The 22,019-nt window shown below is 43.2% G+C and overlaps 1 protein-coding gene across 4 annotated transcripts; it reads right to left on the bottom strand.

Moving 5' to 3' along the window:
- Positions 1–490: 490 nt before the first annotated feature.
- Positions 491–21,182, bottom strand: LOC142140646 (ecto-ADP-ribosyltransferase 5-like). Of its 4 annotated transcripts, XM_075198384.1 has the most exons (5): positions 19,207–19,340; positions 18,727–18,818; positions 7,219–7,924; positions 3,030–3,062; positions 491–714 (listed from the first exon to the last, which is right to left on the bottom strand). In XM_075198384.1, the coding sequence occupies exons 2-5, from the start codon at positions 18,784–18,786 to the stop codon at positions 617–619; spliced, it is 897 nt and encodes a 298-aa protein (XP_075054485.1). In that variant the 5' UTR covers positions 18,787–18,818; positions 19,207–19,340; the 3' UTR covers positions 491–616. The 4 variants fall into 4 exon arrangements, 3 of the variants coding, with proteins under 3 accessions (XP_075054485.1, XP_075054483.1, XP_075054484.1); XM_075198382.1 differs by lacking the exon at positions 19,207–19,340 and having other exon boundaries at positions 18,727–19,197; XM_075198383.1 differs by lacking the exon at positions 19,207–19,340 and having other exon boundaries at positions 18,739–19,197.
- Between the last annotated feature and the right edge of the window lie 837 nt (positions 21,183–22,019).

Here is a 22,019-nt window from a genome sequence, read left to right as displayed (position 1 = left end):
AAAAAGCGCACAGTATGCTTGTTTTGTATTCCTTGATTAATCGGACCCGAGTTAGCAATATTTGTAGGGCAGGTGAAAATAAAATGACAGATAGAAGCCGCATTTTCAGGAAGAGATCTTGGGGTACATGTATCAAGCTGAGAGTTTTTTGGCATGTTTGAAAAACCAATCAGATTCTAGCTTTTATTTATTTAGTACATTCTACAAAATGACAGCTAGAATCTGATTGATTGTTAAAGGCAACATCTCCACTTTTCAAACCTGCCGGAAAACTCTCAGCTTGATACATTTACCCCATTGGAGAGTTTATACTCTGGTTCACACAATTTATAGCACATATAACAGATAATATGCAAACCCTGGTCAGAAATCACATACATATACACTGACTAATACAGGCAGATGGACCATGTATTCTTATCACACAGTTATTTTATAACTGATATTTACAACTGTGGGAAAGAGGAGTTAATGTATTCTCACACATGAGTTCTGAGTAGACCACTTTTATTTATAGACAGACTGACAGCTCCCTCTCCGTGGATTATTCCTGCACGATGCCAGAAGAAGGCACCTAAATCCTTTCCCAGTTGGACCTGGAACCACAATCATTTCTTCACCTATTCAGGAACATTGTGATGGAACTGACGGCAATACCCAAACCAACCAGTAGAGGCGCAGTCACTGCTTCACTGAACGTCAGTGTTATTGGAGCTGAAAGGTACAATATATATTAAAATATGTATACATTAATATCAGTAGACAGGGAATCTTACATAGCATCAGAAACAGCAGTTCTAGTAAATATTTATACCCTGGAATCTGGCTCAGATCTTGCTGTGTCCCCCCCCCCCCCCACCCTTATCGACATAAAGAGATATGTTGGATTATTTTATTTGACATCCTCTTACAACACTGGGTTCTGCTTACATGTCTCACATGCCCGATAAACACGTGAAGTTGTTGTCAGGATGTATGAGGCTCAGTTTCTCATGTTCTGTCATCTTTCAAAATAACCCTGTTTGTGTTACGGGGAAGTTAGAGCACCAGCAATGTGACTATTGGGCTAGTTGTGCAAATATATTGCCAGTCCTTGTAGCAGTATAGTCCACTTATATGATCCAATACATTGGTATTATAACCATTAAATGTATTTATATAGCTCCATTGTACTTCACATCACTTTACAAGTGGGAAACATATTGTATCAAACTGTTTAGATATAGAGCTTCTAAACGGTGGTAATTATTATTTTATTATTATTATCTTTAATTTATAAGGCACCACAAAGGGTCCGCAGCACCGTACATGACATATACAGAAAACAGTGACCAATGACACAACATGATACAGAAAGAACAAAATATGAAGAACAAAAATATATAAATATATATAAACACACACACACACACACATACACACAGGTAACATGGTGCAAATCAAATTGTTACTGGGACAATGAGTGAAAGTGATGGTAGAAATCAGAGAGAAGTAGGCCGAAGCTTAAGAAATCAGGGCTAGGGAGGCCGGCCAAGAGCTACAGAGGGTGATGGAGTAGTAGAAGGAGCACACAAGGAAAGAGGACCCTGCTCCTGAGAGCTTACATCCTAAAGGGAAGGGGGAGACACAGATAGGGTGGTACTAACTGGGGGAGAGAGCCGGGACAAGGTAGTTAGGAGGACTGATAGACTCGAATAAAGAAATGAGTCTTAAGGGCACGCTTGAAGCCGTTGAGCCTTTTAACGATTACCACAAATATGATACAGAGGAGGCCGACAAATAAAATCCGAATTTACCAATGTCGGGACCAACTAGGTTAAGTCTTTAAACACTTAACCCGGGTGGTCCCAACATTGCCGCTTTAAATTAACATTGATAGAGGTCGCGATGACGTCAAAGTATACTGCCAGAGAGCTGTCCATTTGGAATAAGCTGCTGTCAGCATGCTGGTGCGATCAGAGATCTGCAGCATAGTTTTTCAGGTAAGTCTGTTTATATTTCAATCGCTTTTTGGTAAATTCGGATTTTATTTTTCAGCCTCCTCGGTGTCAGATTTGTGCTAATCGTTCAAGCGTACCCAACCCCTTCTAAAACAGTGATGGAAAACAGGTGGCCCCCAAGCCTTCACCTGTGGCCCCTGGGTCCTTCCTGCTTTATTATCAGATATGCTTGTTATGGTGTGTAACACTTGTATAAAATGCCTGCTGATGTATTATTACAGATCGGTGTCTCTTTCATTAAATGTATTGTTTAGATTACTGAGGTTAAGGGTAATGGGCAGTATTAGGTTAGAGGGCCGGCTGTGTGGCCTCCGAAGTGTTTCAGGTTGCCCATCACTGTTCTATAAGCAGAGCAGGGACCGGGTCCTCTATCAGTGTACATACCAACCATCTGTCCCGATTTAGGACGTTTGTTCCGACTTGCTGGGAATGTTGAGAGGTACATCCCATTCAGAGTGGTGGTGAATGGAGGAGGGTAGCAGTGGAGAGCTGTCTGGGGTGGGCAGCCACTCCTCCAAATGTGCTGCAAACATGCTCCCCATGTGACATGACCATGCCCCCTAGTGGAACGTGCACAGCCATTTCCAGATTTAGTCAACTTGAATATTGGGAGGTATGGTTGGTACTATGTAGTAAGCCAAAAAATGGGGTTTTGATGATGTGTGGAGGAACCTGCCTGTAGTGATATCTGACAACTGGACTTTAAAGCGGAGTCTAACTATCGGAATAGTGCGCTGATCTCCAAGTTGGCTTCCTCTACACCTCACAGCTCTACCGATAGGCAGGATAGAAGGGGTCTGCCCAGGAGAGAGCATAGCTCGCTGGATGTAATGCTCTCTTCAAGGTGACAGGGTTTCTTGGAGAACCCCAATGTTTGGTTTACTATACAGAGCCCCAGACAACAGGTATTAAAGGAAAAATTTGAGAGGATCATGTGACATCCTCAAAAATTTCATAAAATATATATCTAACATTTCGAAACAGACATAACGACAACAGGGATCATTCCATATTATAATATATTATCACCTGAGTTATATGTGCAGATCTCTCTTTTAGTTCCTGGAAGCACAAAAGAAACAGAATTAACAATCGTATTCAGTCTAGAAATTCAAAGCCCTGATTCATCTTCAAACTCAAAGTGAATGTAACTTGCATTTAAAAAACCGCACACACGTCCGCCCTTATACTAATACAGGCGGATCTCGAGAAACGTCTCCATTTGAATACTGGTATCGGTGCGCTCTGGTTATATGGTACGTTCTGTATGTATCCAGATAGTATACAGAGCAGGACAGGCACATGCATATATGACATATAAAGTCCCATCAAAACATGCAGAAAAAAAATATTTTATAAGATAAATGTCTTAATACTATAATAATTAATAAAATACATATTAAAAATTATTTTGAATTTATATTTTTTTACATGAAATACATAAATCAGAATACACTTAATGTGTACTGTACATATAATAAGTTTTTATAGTTTCTCTCAGTTACATACACATGAACTGGCACATACGTGTCAGTCATCACTATGAGTCGGCACCTACACCCGACCTGTAGCTGGTGCAAGAGATAAGGTTAAAATTCACGTACCAAATGCCCTGAAATGGAATCCACCAAATTTGCGTGCGCTTGAGTTGAGCGCGTCCTTACTGTACATTGTCTATGTGCATCCGCTTCTTCCTGCCCCTGGTCCACCCTTCAAGTCGTAGGAAGTATCATTTGCATTTGGGCATGATTTGGATGCAATTTCGTTCACTAGTTACTTTCACAGGAGCAACTTTATTTTATAGACCAGTTACTTTCACAGGAGCAACTTTATTTTATAGATCAGTTACTTTCACAGGAGCTCTTTATTCTACATATCTTTGTAGTCCAGGCTTTACCAGTGGCTCAGTTTTACATTCAGCCACATGGGGGACAATTACATTTTTCCTTCCATAATATTAATCATACATATTTTTCTTATCACCTTACAGAGTCAGCATATTTTCTAATAATAAGAAGCCTATTCATTATAATTACACTTATCTTGGCTCTGGAATTCCCCTATCAGCCTCAATGAGCATGTATTGGGGCCCAACGCATTTATTGAAGTAGAAGCTCAGTTTGAGCCATTACAACAAATAAATAAATGAAAACAGGCATGAAGTCGGAATAACTACTACCATGATATATGATAAATATTCTCCCCTATAGAGAGGCATTTTCCGGTGAGAGACTTATTATATGCAGTAACCCTCTTAAGAGGTGTGGCCTGAACCTGAGCCCATACAGTTATGGACCGTACAGGGCATGTCTGACACGGCAGCCGAGAGACAGGAAGAGGAAGCTGGTCAGATGTTACAATTGTATTTTATTATAAACAGAATCAGAGCGGTCAGCAGCATCCTCTGACTTTTTTTTTTGCCAGGTATGACTGAATAAATACTGGGTATGATGGCTCTCTGTATTTTATATTAGTCTCTACAATACTCTCTGTATTATATAGAGGTCAATGAATGCTCTCTGTATTGTATATCTGTCACTAGAGTGCTCAATGTATTGTAATTCTGCCATTATAGTGCTCTCAGTAATGTATATATGTCACTAGAATGCACTCTATATTGTATATCTGTTGTTAGATTGTTCTCTATATTGTATATGTCACTACAGTGCTATTTGTATTGTATCTGTCACTAGAGTGCTCTCTGTATTGTATATCTGCCATTAGAGTGCTCTCTGTATTATATCTGTTACTAGAGTGTTCTTTGTATTGTATATCTGTCACTAGAATGTTCTCTGCATTGTCTATCTGTCACTAGAGTACTCTCTGTATTGTATATCTGTCACTAGAGTGCTCTCTGTATTGTATATGTCACTAGAGTGCTCTCTGTATTGTATATCTGTCACTTGAGTGATCTCTATATTCTTTATCTGTCATTAGAGTACTCTCCGTATGGTACATCTGTCATTAGAGTGCTCACTATATTGTATATCTGTCACTAGAATGCTCTCTGTATTGTATATCTGTCACTAGAGTGCTCTATGTATTGCATATCTGTCATTAGAATAGTGTCTGCATTGAATACTAGTCAGATGTGGCTGGCAAGTGTTGTATCTGATGATAGCACTTTGATACCCAGCTATAGTCTCCACCGACTGGCAGCTTTGGTAAATAGGGAGAAGCCCTAAATATGGCGAAATGCTCCCATTTTTGCCAGATCTGGGGCTCTTCACCCATAGATATATAGACCATTATATGTTATAATATATGGCCTATCATTGTCCTGCAGCAGAATAAAGCAAGTATCACATGCAATGATACAATTGGAAACTATTTATAAAAAACGTAATATATAATCTGATCAGCGATCAGTGACTCAAGTATCCCGCACTGCAGAAGACTGCCCATAATCAGGACAGTAATACGTTCTACACCACGCACACCTAAACCAAGGTTGTACCAATGGGACTACCGGAACTACCGCCACTGCAGACAGGAGAGCCGCTATGGTACCCAGAGGTAGAGGGGGCCCAGCAAAGATGAGTGTCCCTAAGCAGTATAATCATTAATAAAAATATGGTTGGTTTAAAAATTATTTTGTAATTATGTGAAGAATTGGGGAGAAGTTCAGTTTTCCCATTTTTATCCAAAGATAGTTGCTTAAAAATGATAAGAAATAGTAAAGTTGTGATGAACGCAACATTGAGACTAGGGAAAAGCACAGTTGTCTATTCTACCAAAATGTCCGAGAGAATCCCAATCAGGGAGAGACTTCCTAGCACTTCACAGATAACAAGCAACTCTCCCTGAGAATGTTAACCTTCCGCAAGGTGATACATAACGTTAGTCTCTCTCCTCCCCTTTGCTTTCAAAATACTTGAGTAGCTTGTCTACACCAGCCGTACCCCCTTCCTCTCTCAAAACTTCCTATCCTGTCTGGCATCCAGTCAGCAGAAACAGCTTTGACCAAAGGCCCCCATGCTCTCCTTACCGCTAAATCCAAGGATCATACTGCACTTTCTTCACATGACACTGTCCTCTCTTGGTTCTCCTCCTATCTCTCCAACTGATCCTTCTCAGTCTCTACATCCGCCTCCTCCTCTTCCCCTCTTTCACTTCCTGTTAGGGCTCCGAGGCTCCATCCTTGGCCCCCTGCTCTCTTCATTTTACACATTTGCACATGGTGATTCTTTTGAATTTAAAACTGCCTCCCTGACATCTCCTCATGGACGTCACCACGCTTTCTCAAGCTAAATGTGTCCAAGACTGAGCTTATTGTCTTCCATCCTTCTTGAGTCTCCACCTCTCCTCACTTTTCCCTTTCAATAATACCATTATATCATCAGATGCTAAAGTCCACTGCCTGGGAGTCACTCTTGACTCTTCTTTCTCAGTCACTTCTCACATCCATCACCCACTCCTGCAATTTCCATCTCTGGAACATCATCAGGCTTCAACTTTTCCTCTCCCTTGATGCCACCAAAATTCTGGTGCTCATAGCAACCTTCTCCTACCTGGCCTCCCACTCATCTGCCTCTCCTCCTCAATCTCTCCTTACATCCTACAGAATCCAAAAGTTCTTTCCCTCTCCTCTCCCCCTACATCTCCAAACTCACCTCCCTCCACTCTCCCTTCCATACCCTCTAGCCTCAAAACTCACTTATTCACAAAATCCTACCAGACCACTGCCTGCTCCCACCATATTCTTGCCCTCTTTTTGTTACCCCCCTTGTACACCCACTCCAATCTCTCCCCTTTAGAATATAAGCTCTAACATGTATGACCCTCCTTCGGTTCCCTTGATATCTTTGTAATTGCCTTCTGTACATTTTACTTGCACCATGTTTCCTTTCTTCTATCGCTACTAATTTATCCATGTAAGTGACTTTTGTTATTCTTCTTGTATTATACTGTAGTATTTTACTATAGTTTATGTAATTATATATACCCTGTTTGTACTACCACTCTGTATGGCAGCAACAAGCGCATACAACTGACATCAGATGGTGGTGGGCAGTTGATGCTCATAAGTTAATGAGGGGCCGGTTTGGTTCAGCGAAGCCCCTAGGAGCAGTCAGCAATTACAAGTTGCTGAAACAAGTAAAGTTCCATAAATCGTGGTGGACCATCGGGGCGGCAGAGTAAGTCCATCCCTTCACACTAACATCATACTCTCATGTATCTCATCCAGCATTACGAGTTTTAAACCTTATTAACGTACCCCCAAGGTAGACACAGTTGTAAAAACTACATCTCTTATTGGTGCTCTGTAGGTTGTATCTGTTCCCCTCCTTGATGTATTTGGTAACATGAAAGACCTCATCCACTGGAATCAGCACCTCTTTTTGAGCTGGAAAGTATGAGAAATTGTGTATTTCCGCCCCAAAGCAGGTGGTGATGTTGAAGAAAGATGCGTTACCGAACTGTTCCGCCTGTTTGATGTCAGTAGATGAAGAAGCAAATTGGCTCAGTCTGATATGGTGCTGGGGTTCAGGAGGTGGCTCGAACAGAATCCTGTTGGCCCCTCGATAGGTGGACCATGGTTTTCCATCACACCCAGCTCGAAGCAAAGTCAGGGCTCTTGTAAGATAAAAATGTAATGAATAGTACATGAATGATTGGGGAGCCATGCCATATTCCCGAATAGCTCGGTTTAATTGTTTGTACACGGGGATGTCCATATTACTGTACACAAATAGTGCAATCCCGTGTTCATCATTAAAGCCTTTAGGAAGAGTTTTCATGAAGGACTTTTTCCCCAGCCATGTTTCAGATGCATTTTTCCAAGCATTGTCGAATTCCATGTTCTTCTGTCTTTCTTTTCTCAGTATATCTGGCGCTTGTGCCTCCATTTTGTCAAGGCATCCGACATATTGATCGTCAAAGGAATCCTCGTACATTCCCAACTGAACCCGCTGATCGTTCACCTATAAAGACAAGGATGATGATTGTAAAATCTAGTGTACAGGTTCATCAAAGCTTATTTATAGGAAAACTTGGAGTACAAATGGTAATTTGTGATATAATACGACTACTTTTACACATATGCCCCAAGTTTACAGGTAGGGGCCTCAATTTGTAGGCCAAGATGGCAACATCTGTAGGAATGCAAACATTTGCATCGTGTTACAGTTGGGCGAACTGTGTGCATTAAGTATTCTTGTGGGTCATGACTTCAAACGGTTCATAAATTATCCCTGGAAGTAAATGTATCAAGCTGAGAGTTTTCCGGCGGGTTTGAAAAGCCAATCAGATTCTAGCTATAATTTCTTTACTACATTCTAAAAAATGCTACCTAGAATCTGATTGGTTGCTATAGGCAACATCTCCACTTTTCAAACCCGTTATTAACTATGGTTTCACACATATTAAATTATTACCATTGCTAGGTGAATTGCTACAGAAAATGTCATTATAAAATGCTACATGTTTTAATTAATGATGATTATAATGCTCATGTTTGACTTCATAAAAACTGAAAACAAAATGTGTTATGGTTATTTTTAAATTAGACTCTCTAGGAAAACATATTCTGTAGAGAGTATAAAATACAACATTCACTAATTCAATATGATACAGTTATCAGACTTACACATATTGTAGCAGAATGCAGAGGAGGTGAACTGCTTGTGTACTCATCTTATCTCTTTATTCCACATGTAGGAATAAGCAATGATCATTTAAATTACTAGTAGAATAAATGTATCTGTTTTATTCATATAATCTATATTTATATGGTCCTTGTTTCCAGTTGCGTCAGTGTGTTGTTGCTGTCCAAATGTCAGTGTGTCAGTGTTCTGGGATCCCAGTGTCAGTGTGTCAGTGTTCTGGGACCCCAGTGTCAGTGTGTCATTGTTCTGGGACCCCGGTGTCAGTGTGTCATTGTTCTGGGATCCCAGTGTCAGTGTGTCAGTGTTCTGGGACCCCAGTGTCAGTGTGTCAGTGTTCTGGGATCCCAGTGTCAGTGTGTCAGTGTTCTGGGACCCCAGTGTCAGTGTGTCAGTGTTCTGGGACCCCAGTGTCAGTGTGTCAGTGTTCTGGGGACCCCAGTGTCAGTGTGTCATTGTTCTGGGACCCCGGTGTCAGTGTGTCAGTGTTCTGGGACCCCAGTGTCAGTGTGCCAGTGTTCTGGGACCCCAGTGTCAGTGTGTCAGTGTTCTGAGGACGCCAGTGTCAGTGTGTCAGTGTTCTTGGACCCCAGTGTCAGTGTGTCAGTGTTCTGGGACCCCAGTGTCAGTGTGTCAGTGTTCTGGGGACCCCCAGTGTCAGTGTGTCATTGTTCTGGGACCCCTAGTGTCAGTGTGTCATTGTTCTGGGACCCCCAGTGTCAGTGTGTCATTGTTCTGGGACCCCAGTGTCAGTGTGTCATTGTTCTGGGACCCCAGTGTCAGTGTGTCAGTGTTCTGGGACCCCAATGTCAGTGTGTCAGTGTTCTGGGGACCCCAGTGTCAGTGTGTCAGTGTTCTGGGACCCCAGTGTCAGTGTGTCAGTGTTCTGGGGACCCCAGTGTCAGTGTGTCAGTGTTCTGGGACCCCAGTGTCAGTGTGTCAGTGTTCTGGGGACCCCAGTGTCAGTGTGTCAGTGTTCTGGGACCCCGGTGTCAGTGTGTCAGTGTTCTGGGACCCCAGTGTCAGTGTGTCAGTGTTCTGGGGACCCCAGTGTCAGTGTGCCAGTGTTCTGGGTACCCCAGTGTCAGTGTGTCAGTGTTCTGGGACCCCGGTGTCAGTGTGTCAGTGTTCTGGGATCCCAGTGTCAGTGTGTCAGTGTTCTGGGATCCCAGTGTCAGTGTGTCAGTGTTCTGGGACCCCAAGTGTCAGTGTGTCAGTGTTCTGGGATCCCAGTGTCAGTGTGCCAGTGTTCTGGGACCCCAGTGTCAGTGTGTCAGTGTTCTGGGATCCCAGTGTCAGTGTGTCAGTGTTCTGGGACCCCAAGTGTCAGTGTGTCAGTGTTCTGGGATCCCAGTGTCAGTGTGTCAGTGTTCTGGGACCCCAGTGTCAGTGTGCCAGTGTTCTGGGTACCCCAGTGTCAGTGTGTCAGTGTTCTGGGACCCCAAGTGTCAGTGTGTCAGTGTTCTGGGATCCCAGTGTCAGTGTGTCAGTGTTCTGGGACCCCAAGTGTCAGTGTGTCAGTGTTCTGGGATCCCAGTGTCAGTGTGTCAGTGTTCTGGGATCCCAGTGTCAGTGTGCCAGTGTTCTGGGACCCCAGTGTCAGTGTGTCAGTGTTCTGGGATCCCAGTGTCAGTGTGTCAGTGTTCTGGGACCCCAAGTGTCAGTGTGTCAGTGTTCTGGGATCCCAGTGTCAGTGTGTCAGTGTTCTGGGACCCCAGTGTCAGTGTGTCAGTGTTCTGGGACCCCGGTGTCAGTGTGTCAGTGTTCTGGGACCCCAGTGTCAGTGTGCCAGTGTTCTGGGACCCCAGTGTCAGTGTGCCAGTGTTCTGGGTACCCCAGTGTCAGTGTGTCAGTGTTCTGGGACCCCAGTGTCAGTGTGTCAGTGTTCTGGGACCCCAGTGTCAGTGTGTCATTGTTCTGGGACCCCAGTGTCAGTGTGTCAGTGATCTGGGACCCCAATGTCAGTGTGTCAGTGTTCTGAGGACGCCAGTGTCAGTGTGTCATTGTTCTGGGACCCCAGTGTCAGTGTGTCAGTGTTCTGGGACCCCAGTGTCAGTGTGTCAGTGTTCTGGGGACCCCAGTGTCAGTGTGTCAGTGTTCTGGGACCCCAGTGTCAGTGTGTCAGTGTTCTGGGGACCCCAGTGTCAGTGTGTCAGTGTTCTTGGACCCCAGTGTCAGTGTGTCAGTGTTCTGGGACCCCGGTGTCAGTGTGTCAGTGTTCTGGGGACCCCAGTGTCAGTGTGTCAGTGTTCTGGGGACCCCAGTGTCAGTGTGTCAGTGTTCTGGGGACCCCAGTGTCAGTGTGTCAGTGTTCTTGGACCCCAGTGTCAGTGTGTCAGTGTTCTGGGACCCCAGTGTCAGTGTGTCAGTGTTCTGGGGACCCCCAGTGTCAGTGTGTCATTGTTCTGGGACCCCTAGTGTCAGTGTGTCATTGTTCTGGGACCCCCAGTGTCAGTGTGCCAGTGTTCTGGGACCCCAATGTCAGTGTGTCAGTGTTCTGGGGACCCCAGTGTCAGTGTGTCATTGTTCTGGGACCCCAGTGTCAGTGTGTCAGTGTTCTGGGACCCCAATGTCAGTGTGTCAGTGTTCTGGGGACCCCAGTGTCAGTGTGTCAGTGTTCTGGGACCCCAGTGTCAGTGTGTCAGTGTTCTGGGACCCCAGTGTCAGTGTGTCAGTGTTCTGGGACCCCAGTGTCAGTGTGTCAGTGTTCTGGGACCCCGGTGTCAGTGTGTCAGTGTTCTGGGACCCCAGTGTCAGTGTGTCAGTGTTCTGGGGACCCCAGTGTCAGTGTGTCAGTGTTCTGGGTACCCCAGTGTCAGTGTGTCAGTGTTCTGGGTACCCCAGTGTCAGTGTGTCATTGTTCTGGGACCCCAGTGTCAGTGTGTCACTCTTCTGGGGACCCCATTGTCAGTGTGTCATTGTTCTGGGACCCCTAGTGTCAGTGTGTCATTGTTCTGGGACCCCCAGTGTCAGTGTGTCATTGTTCTGGGACCCCTAGTGTCAGTGTGTCATTGTTCTGGGACCCCCAGTGTCAGTGTCAGTGTTCTGGGACCCCAGTGTCAGTGTTCTAGGACCCCAGTGTCAGTGTGTCACTTTTCTGGGACCCCGGTGTCAGTGTATCACACTTCTGGGGACACAATAGATGCAGTTTGCAATAATCTGCTTAACATATCAAACCAACAAGGGTCCCAAAAACAGGTCCATTTTGGGTCCAGAGCTACAGGTAATATGAGTCTCTAGTTTATGGTGGAGTTTTGCCATTGAGATCTGTGATGAAGGAAAGTGGTATCACTGTTATCTAGGTGAGCCTTTTATTGCTCACCATAGAGATATATCAAAGGCATCAATTCATATGTCAGGTGCCAATGTCTCTGGTATAGTATGTCTGCTCCGGATTAAATAAATCTTTATAGTTTGAGTTTTAACTTTAAATGATTGTTGCACTATAGTTTTCCTTATGACATTTATTTTCTATTATTGTTTCTATATTATATTTATTGTTCATTTGCAGTGTGTGACATGTATTACTAAGTAACAGCAATTAGGAAGAATATACCAAGCCATCCTGTCTGTTGTTGCTGGGGACCAGCTGAGCTTAACTTGCCACTGTCCCTTTCTTTCTCGCAAATTATGCACTCTAACCGTAGTAGAAGGGGCTTAAGCTGCTGCCACCACTGGACTCCTTAGCGGCATCCAGAACCACGTTCCTCTGGGTAACTCTCGCCGGGCACCTGGGCTGGTACCCCTGACCTCTTGCCTTCAGATCAGGGTGCTGTGGATAGTTCCCACCTGGCCTATCACACTGGCCAGAGCTGCAGGTGGCGGGCAGAGCATTGGTACTGGATGCTGGGTCCTAACCTCAGAACAGCCGGAGAATGGATTAGAGTTGGTCTAATCTGTGGTCACAGGAATTGCAGCAGGCAAGTAGTCATCAAAGCAGGATCTTGAAGCAGTGGTTTATTAGCTCAAGTATCCTAATAAGGACAGTTAAACGCCAGTCTGTGGTACTAGCGGTCTATCAAGAGTTACAGATGGAATGATAACATGGTAAGACAGTGCTCCTTTTATACAGATGTACACACACATGCTGACAGGAGGTAATCCAGTCCCCCTGATTCTAGCTGGCACCAACAGGTCTGATATCACAGTAGATGATTGAACATCAGGATGTGATATTTCTCTAGACATCACAGTGGCCTAATGGTTAGCACTTATGCCTCACAGCACTAGGGTCATGAGTTTGATTCCCAACCATGGCCTTATCTGTGTGGAGTTTGTATGTTCTCCTTGTGTTTGTGTGGGTTTCCTCCGGGTGCTCTGGTTTCCTCCCCCACTCCAAAAACATACTGGTAGGTTTGGCTGCTATCAAAATTGACCCTAGTCTCTCCCTCTCTGTCTGTCTGTGTCTGAGTGTGTGTCTATATCAGGGAATTTAGACTGTAATGAGTTCTCTGTACAGCGCTGCGGAATTAGTGGCGCTATATAAATAAATGATGATGATGACATGAAGTTAACGCAATTTAACAAATTTCACATAAGTCTGTGATTTCCTAAAACTTTCTGTTAGCATTACTCATGCAGTTTGTCTATATTTTAACAGATTGTATGGGCATGGGCAGCACGGTGGCTCAGTGGTTAGCACTACTGCCTCACAGCATTGGGGTCATGAGTTCGATTCCCAACCATGGCCATATCTGTGTGGAGTTTGTATGTTCTCCTTGTGTTTGCATGGGTTTCCCCCGGGTGCTCCGGTTTCCTCCCACATTCCAAAAACATACTGGTAGGTTAATTGGCTGCTATCAAATTGACCCTAGTCTCTGTCTGTCTGTGTCTGTATATTAAATCTTATATATATAAATCTTTACTCCATATATATGTATTTTGCTACCTCCTACCTATGTTTCTCTACTTCCTATCTACATAGTTCTACTTTCTATCTATATACCTCTACTTTCTCTCTCTCTCTTTATAAATATATATATATATATATATATATATATATATATATTATTCCTATCTATGTGTATCTGTCTCCAATCCATATACCTCCAGTTCTTGTCCATATATCTCTACTTCCTATGTATTTATACTTCCCATCTGTATACTTCTGTTTCTTTTCTATGTGTTTCTAATTCCTATCTATTTAACTCCACTTGCAATCTATGTATTTCTACTTCTTATCTATGCATCTCAACTTCCTATACGTTTATATATCTCTACTTCCTATCTATATATTTCTACTTCCTCTCTATATAACTATACTTCCTATCTATGTGGCTCTATTTCCTATCTATATAGCCTATTCCATATATCATATTCCATATATCTCTGCTTCTTTTATGTGTATTTCTACTTTCCTCTATATGTATTTTTACTTTCTATCAATATACCTCAAATTTCTATCTATATATCTATACTTCCTATCTATATATATCTCTTCTTTCTTTCTATATATCTCTTCTCCTTTTCTGTATATCTTTACTTACAATCTATATACTTCTACATACTATCTATGTGTTTCTACTTCCTATGTATATATTGCTACTTACTATCTATATATCTCTACATCTTAGCTATGGTTTTTCTACTTCCTATCTATGCAGGACTATTTTCTACCTATGTGTCTTTACTTCCTATGTAGTTATTGTTACTTCCTATCTATGTATTACAACTCCTTATATATTTATATTCTATAAAAACAAAGTTTATACCTCATATGCTACAACAACCACATTGGTCGGAACATCGACAATCTGACACAATCTGATCATCCAGAATTACAATTTTCAATGCACACTACATCAGTAGGAAGCCTGGAAATACCTTGGATCTAATTATGTGTTTCCCTATCTGTGTAACCACTTTTATTTCCTACTTGTTATGCCTCAGGTATTTGTTATAAGTGTCACAGTAGGCCTGATTCATAAAGGAAAGTGAAGCAAAAAAAAGAAGTAACTTTGCACCTGGGCAAAACCATGATATCATCTCCCTTGACAAGCAATCAGCTCAATTCCTTTGTAGCACCCTCTGACACTCTCTCTTCATTTGATCCCACAAATGAAGAGGAAGTTTCTACTCACTTCTCATCTTCCTACTCTACCTCCTGTCCTCTTGATCCCATTCCCTCACAAATTGGTATGTCCCTGTCTCCTGTGCTCATTCCCCCTCTAACTAAAATCTGTAATCTCTCTCTCTCTACTGGTATTTTTCCATCACTCTTCAAGCATGCAGTGATTACTCCCATTTTAAAAAAACAGAATTCTGACCCTAACTCTCTCGTAAATTACCGCCCCAGCTCCCAGCTCCCATGTCCCTCCAAGCTTCTCGAGAGAACTGCCTACACTCGCCTCACACACTTTCTTACAGCAAACAACCTATTGGATCCTCTTCAGTCAGGCTTTCACTCTCAATACTCCACAGAGACTGCGCTAACCAAGGTTGTCAATGATTTGATCACAGCAAAAAATAATAACCATTACTCTTTTCTAATTCTCCTGGATCTCTCTGCTGCATTTGACACTGTTGACCACTCTCTCCTCATACAAACACTACAATCCCTAGGTCTTGAAGGCACTGTCCTATCCTGGTTCTCATCCTACCTATCTAATCGCTCTTTCAGTGTTAATTTCTCTGGATCCACCTCTGCTCCGCTTCCTTTATCAGTTGGAGTACCACAAGGCTCAGTACTAGATCCTCTGCTATTCTCTATCTACACCACTTCTCTTGGAAAACTAATAAGCTCCTTTGGATTTCAGTATCATCTCTATGCGGATGATACACAAATCTATCTATCCTCTCCTGATCTTTCACCATCTGTGTTGTCTCGCGTTACTGACTGTCTTTCTGCCATTTCATCTTGGATGTCTTCTCGCCAACTCAAACTCCATCTTTCAAAAACTGAATTAATAATATTCCCACCCAAAAACAGAAGTTTCCTGCCTGACATTTCTATTTCCGTTGATAATATGACCATAAATCCCACCCCGCAAGCTTGTTGCCTAGGTGTAATCCTTGATTCACAACTGTCGTTTATTCCCCACATCAACTCTATATCTAAATCATGTTACATACATCTAAAGAACATTTCCAGAATACGCACATATCTGACACAAGACACCGCAAAAACATTAATTCATGCACTCATCATCTCCCGCATCGACTATTGCAATTCCCTCCTTACTGGTCTTCCCAAAGTCAGACTTGAACCCCTACAATCTATTTTGCACGCAGCTGCTAGATTGATTTTCCTTGCAAACCTTTATTCCTCTGCTGAGCCACTCTGTCAGTCTCTACATTGGCTGCCTGTGTTTCAACGAATCCAATATAAAATTCTTCTACTAACATACAAGGCCATCAACAAAATTGCACCGACATACATTTCCTCACTTGTCTCAAAATATCTCCCCACTCGACACCTCCGTTCTGCACAAGATCTACGTCTCTCCTCCACTCTCATCACTTCCTCCCATTCTCGGTTATTATTATTATTATCATTTATTTGTTAGGCGCCACAAGGTATCCGCAGCGCCGCACACAGTACTAACAGTAGACTATACAGGGTGAAACCATACAGAACAATGAACAAAAGGTACCAATACTTCAGAAACTCCGGCCAGTCATATGCAGTAAAGACGGAGCGGAAGAACAGGTGAGGAGACAGGAGGGGAGGGGGCCCTGCTCATACGAGCTTACATCCTAAGGGAGGGTAAACAGACCAGGCACAAGAGGAGCCAGTTGAGGCAAGAGGTTATAGGATTTTTTCCGCGCTGCACATACTTTGTGGAATTCCCTCCCTCGCACAGTAAGACTTTCCTCTAGTCTTCAAACCTTCAAACGTTCACTGAAAACCCACCTTTTCAGACAAGGTTATGATATTCCTCAACCACCACCTTAATTTCCCTAGATTACCCTATTACCATCCTCTACACTGCTAACGCAAGACAACAACCCTCTGACCAACATTGCAACACACACAGTCCACTCAATACTTTTACCTTTGCATTCTAGCTGGTCCAGTGTGCAATATGATGTAGCACATGCCTTTGTGTTTCAAACTCCCATTGTCCTATAGATTGTAAGCTTGCGAGCAGGGTTCTCTTACCTCTCTGTCTGTATGTATTACCCAGTATTGTTTTATTAATGTTTGTTCTCAATTGCAAAGCGCTACGGAATTTGCTGGCGCTATATAAATAAATGTTGATGATGATGATGATGTTGCATTGGAGGGGGAGGTAAATTTAAAATGTGCAGACAGATTTATAGTTGGGGTAGGACATGTCCTATCAACTTTAAATTTCAGTGTAAAAATAAAGCTATCAGGTATTTGTGTGCTACATGAAAAAACAGCCAGTATTTCACTTATGTGCAAAATAATAAACTAATTTGCACCCCTTGTATTGTAACATGGTTTGTCCAGGAGAAAACTTATTTTTTGCCAAATCTCTAATTGCCTGTTACCTCCCTTCTCTTTCCCATATCGGACACCTTTGGACCCATCACTGATATTTTTTCATTTTATTCCTTACCATTACAGCTTATTGTATTTTAGAATTAGAATTTCATAATTTAACATTTAATATTTGACTCATTATTTTATTCTGGGGTAGCTGCGACCGTTACGTTCTTCCTTCACCATTCTGCGGATGTCATTTCATTCTTTGTTGAACGTTTATCAGATTGCGTAGCATAAAATACGCTAATATGTTCTATACATGATTGCAAAACAGGTGGCACGCAAATGTCCGTGTGCATATCTGCTGAAACCTGACACTTGCGTCTGCTCGCTCTAACGTAGGCCTAGTACAGTACGGCGTGTTCGCATAACTGCGAGCAGATGCCGATCGCAACAGAGGCGCATAGATACCTGTAAAGTCATATCAGTGGCTGGTGCAAATACACCATGATGACGATGATTGGCTGATTGTAGATTCACCACTGAAGCCGATTGCTGCTTTCTATCGCATATATTATATGGTTTGTAAGTGTATTTTAGAGATATTTTTTTGTACACAAGAAGGAGAGTTAAATCTGCTGTATTAAAGATTTTCTTTATTTTACTCACACCTAAATCAAAACAAAAGCTTAAAAATTTGGGTGTAAGTGTATCTGATATACAACTGACATAAACCTGGCATATATTATTATTATTATTATTATTATTATTATTATTATTATTATTAATCTTTATTTATAGGGCGCCACAAGGTATCCGCAGCGCCGAACAGGTTACAAACAGTGGGTCATACAGGGTAGAACCATACAGAACAATAAACAAAAATACCAGGACGTCAAAGCTCCCAACACAGCTTACACATAGCAGGAGAATAGGTAGAAAGACAGCAGGGAAGAGGGCCCTGTTCGTGGGAGCTTACATCCTAAAGAGGGGGAGCAGACAGCAGGCACAATGGGGAGATAGAGGGGATCAATTGCAGGAGAAGCGAGTGGCGAGGTAGGGAAGAGAGGTGATGGAGTCAGGCATGGGGTGCAGGTTATGTGAACGGCTGGTAGGCTTTGAGGAAGAGGTGATATTTATGCTATTGGTGCAGATCGTGCAATCTTGTGATTTTTAGTGAACGCATTTTACATCTCTGAAGTTGGACGCAAATGCGTTCAAGCTCAGCATGAGGCCCTGTATTCATACATTTACATTTTGCAGAATTTATGGTCTATGAACAGAGCTGAGACGATGATGACAAGTTGACTTCTCTACACGCTGGGGTTGGGGTACAATTGGGAACTCTTAAAGCTAAATTCTGGCGGGGAACATGTAAAATTTTCCACCCAAATAAGACAAAAGTTTTGTGGGACAGGTCTAAATATTTTGCCCATCTCTGCTAAAGAAACAAGAGCGTATGGTGGTAACTGCCATATATCAGTAATGGTGGAGCATGACACGGAGTATACAGGTCATGTGTGTGTCTTCAGATCATGACAGTAACGGTTCAGAAACCGTTCAGAGATCTAACCTCACTAGAAAACCCCGGGAGAAAGCAAAGTGAGAATGCAGCAACTGGTTTGTGAACCTAAGGTATATTTAACGAATCATTAAAACAAAGCTGTGATCAGTTAGTAACACCTCATACAGGAAATTGTTTCATAAATTACAGATATAAATATCCTACCTGCATATTTACCAAGAGGCAGAATGCCGAGAGCAGGAGACCAGTCATTGTTGACAACATCTCACCCAAATAATTCAGATACGGGGCATGATCTGTACAAAAACAACCAGGGAGAGGGCATAAGAGACAGCCAGACATACAGAGAGGGAGAGTGAGAGGCAGACAGACAGACATATAGAGAGGGAGAGGGAGACAGACAGACATACAGAGAGGGAGAAGGAGAGACAGCCAGACAGAGAGGGAGAGTGAGAGACAGCCAGACATATAGAGAGGGAGAGGGAGAGACAGCCAGACAAATAGATAGGGAGAAGGAGAGACAGCCAGACATACAGAGAGGGAGAATGAGACAGACGGACATACAGAGAGGGAGAGAGAGAGAGAGAGAGACAGATGGACATTCAGAGAGGGAGACAGACGGACATATAGAGAGGGAGAAGGAGAGACAGTCGGACATACAGAGAGGGAGACAGACAAACATACGTGGGCTCTGCCTCTGGCACGGAGCTCATATCTCATCGGTTACTTCTGTTGTTTCCTGGCTGTACAGAGAAACTGTAAGAAACAATAAGTGAACTTTCCTCTCTGTGGCTGAGACTCTATATTTAGAGCTCAGAGTAACAGCTGCTAAAGCAAAAACATGTCAGTGTACAGTCACATTGTAACACTCCAGACTGGGGCAAATATCACTGTGTCACACTAAGAATGTCATTATATTGTCACTAAATACTGGAACAGTGAACAAAAGAGTGTGAGACCGAGAGACAGACAGTGTGACAGTGGAGACAGAGACTGAGAGACAGACAGTGTGACAGTGGGCACAGAGACAGACAGTGTGACAGTGGAGACAGAGACTGAGAGACAGACAGTGTGACAGTGGAGACAGAGACTGAGAGACAGACAGTGTGACAGTGGGCACAGAGACAGACAGTGTGACAGTGGAGACAGAGACTGAGAGACAGACAGTGTGACAGTGGAGACAGAGACTGAGAGACAGACAGTGTGACAGTGGGGATAGAGACTGAGAGACAGACAGTGGAGACAGAAACCGAGAGAGAGACAGTGTGACAGTGGAGACAGAGAGACAGACAGTGTGACAGTGGAGACAGAGACTGAGAGACAGACAGTGTGAGAGTGGAGACAGTGACTGAGAGACAGACAGTGTGACAGTGGGGATAGAGACTGAGAGACAGACAGTGTGACAGTGGGCACCGAGACTTGTGACAGTGGGCACAGACACAGACAGTGTGAGAGTGGGCACAGAGACAGTGTGACAGTGGGCACAGAGACAGACAGAGTGACAGTGGGCACAGAGACAGACAGTGTGACAGTGGAGACAGACAGTGTGACAGTGGGGATAGAGACTGAGAGACAGACAGTGTGACAGTGGAGACAAAGAGACAGACAGTGTGACAGTGGGGATAGAGACTGAGAGACAGACAGTATGACAGTGGGCACAGAGACAGACAGTGTGACAGTGGAGACAGAGAGACAGACAGTGTGACAGTGGGCACAGGGACAGACAGTGTGACAGTGGGCACAGAGACAGAGAGACAGACAGTGTGACAGTGGGCACAGAGAGACAGACAGTGGGCACAGAGACAGACAACGTCAGTGAGTATCTCATCTTCGTCACACTGGGCCTTATTCTTCTAGACACATATCTGGCGATTTTGCGCGTATAATATTCACAATCACTTTGCTCGTGCCCCGCACTGGCAGACACATCTGTGAACACAGCCCTGTTCAGTGCGCCTGGGAGCACAAAGGACACTTACTACAGCCTATGATTTTGGGGAGTGACCTGGGCAGGGAAGGGGAATTTTGCCGTAGTGAATTTACAGTAAGGTTGTGCCAATCTGGAGCGCACGCAGCTACATATGAATCCAGATAAGAGCATCTGAAAGTTACTTTCTCTGCCATATCTCTTGCTGCAGCTACAGGGCTAGTCTAAGTCCTGATCCGTAATGATAACAGTCATGTATGCATGCTATAACATGTGTTTGCAATCAGGAGCAACTGTAAAAATGTATTTTATGCTCAGTAGACATTGCGATCATCCTAATAACTGCATTTCATGGGGGAAAAAACACTTTTTTTTTTATTGTTTTAACATTAATGCCTTTGGGCCTGATTCATTAGCGATTGGATCTTATCTTTCCTCATCTTAAGTTGCGATGAGTACTTTAAGAAGAAACGGGCAAGATAGGAAATTCGCAATACAATAAGGAACGGAAAGTTGAAAAACACACCCACCTCTAGTCCTTTACGCAACTGAATATAAGATGCAACGGATCTTAAGCAATTGGCTTATCTTAACATCTTAACTTCCGCTTCTTATTTAAAGATAAGAAAGTGAATTACGTAACGGCAAATGTGGGAGGTGCGATCGGTTTGTTTACACATGTAAAAACACAACCTGAGTGTATTATATAGGACTATTGTAAACTAATTCTTCGTTTCAACACTGACATGTTGATATAATCTGGGAAAAATGACTTTCAAGTGTTTTTAATGAGCTAAATCAACACACCTTCCTATTCACCTACATGAAAGATCGTGTAATGAGTTTGATTTGAATGTGGATGCAAACTCATCGCATAATAATTCGCAAAACAAACAAAAAAAGATGCATATTACACTAAACATTAGTGTATTGTAAAAGTTAATATTATTAGTGTTCCAAAATGCATAGCGCACTCTTCCGTAATAGATACATAGTAGAGTACATACAACCTCCGTGCGCTCGGTCAGCACTCTCAGCTCTCTACGAGCAAATGTGGAGGACCTTATTTTGTATCTCTACAAACTGCTCTCCAATAATCTGGTTTCCGATTGGTTCGCAAAGCACGTGTGGGAGTGCTTACGTCATGCGAGGATCTCTTTGCAAAATGTCTGCTTGTCATTCGTTCCTCGTATCCCAGAAAACAGGGGGCGGGCCAATGCAAATTGTACTCCGCTATTTGCAATTACAGGCACTTGATTTAGAAGTGTGCTCGTTTTTGTCAAAGCTAAGTTGTAAATGTAAGTGTGAGGTGCCCACGGGGGGAGGGGTGGGGGGATGTCCGAGTGCCCAAACGCCACAGGGGGAAAAGGCCCCTGACTTCGTGTACAGGGCACTCGGTTTGCTGTAAGGGAAAGGGGGGGAAATATGGGAGGGACAGCTCCACAAGGTGAGTGCACCAAGGGAACATGCCTCGCCGCGGCTATACTCACGTACGCGACTCTCCGATGATGCCCCCTTGACTTCTGGCTGCTACCTTGTCTTCCGATCAGCACCTGCAAGACAAGAAAGA

The sequence above is a fragment of the Mixophyes fleayi genome, chromosome 2 (assembly GCF_038048845.1).
Source record: "Mixophyes fleayi isolate aMixFle1 chromosome 2, aMixFle1.hap1, whole genome shotgun sequence".
NCBI lineage: Eukaryota > Metazoa > Chordata > Amphibia > Anura > Limnodynastidae > Mixophyes > Mixophyes fleayi.
This window is presented reverse-complemented; position numbering and strand designations above follow the sequence as displayed.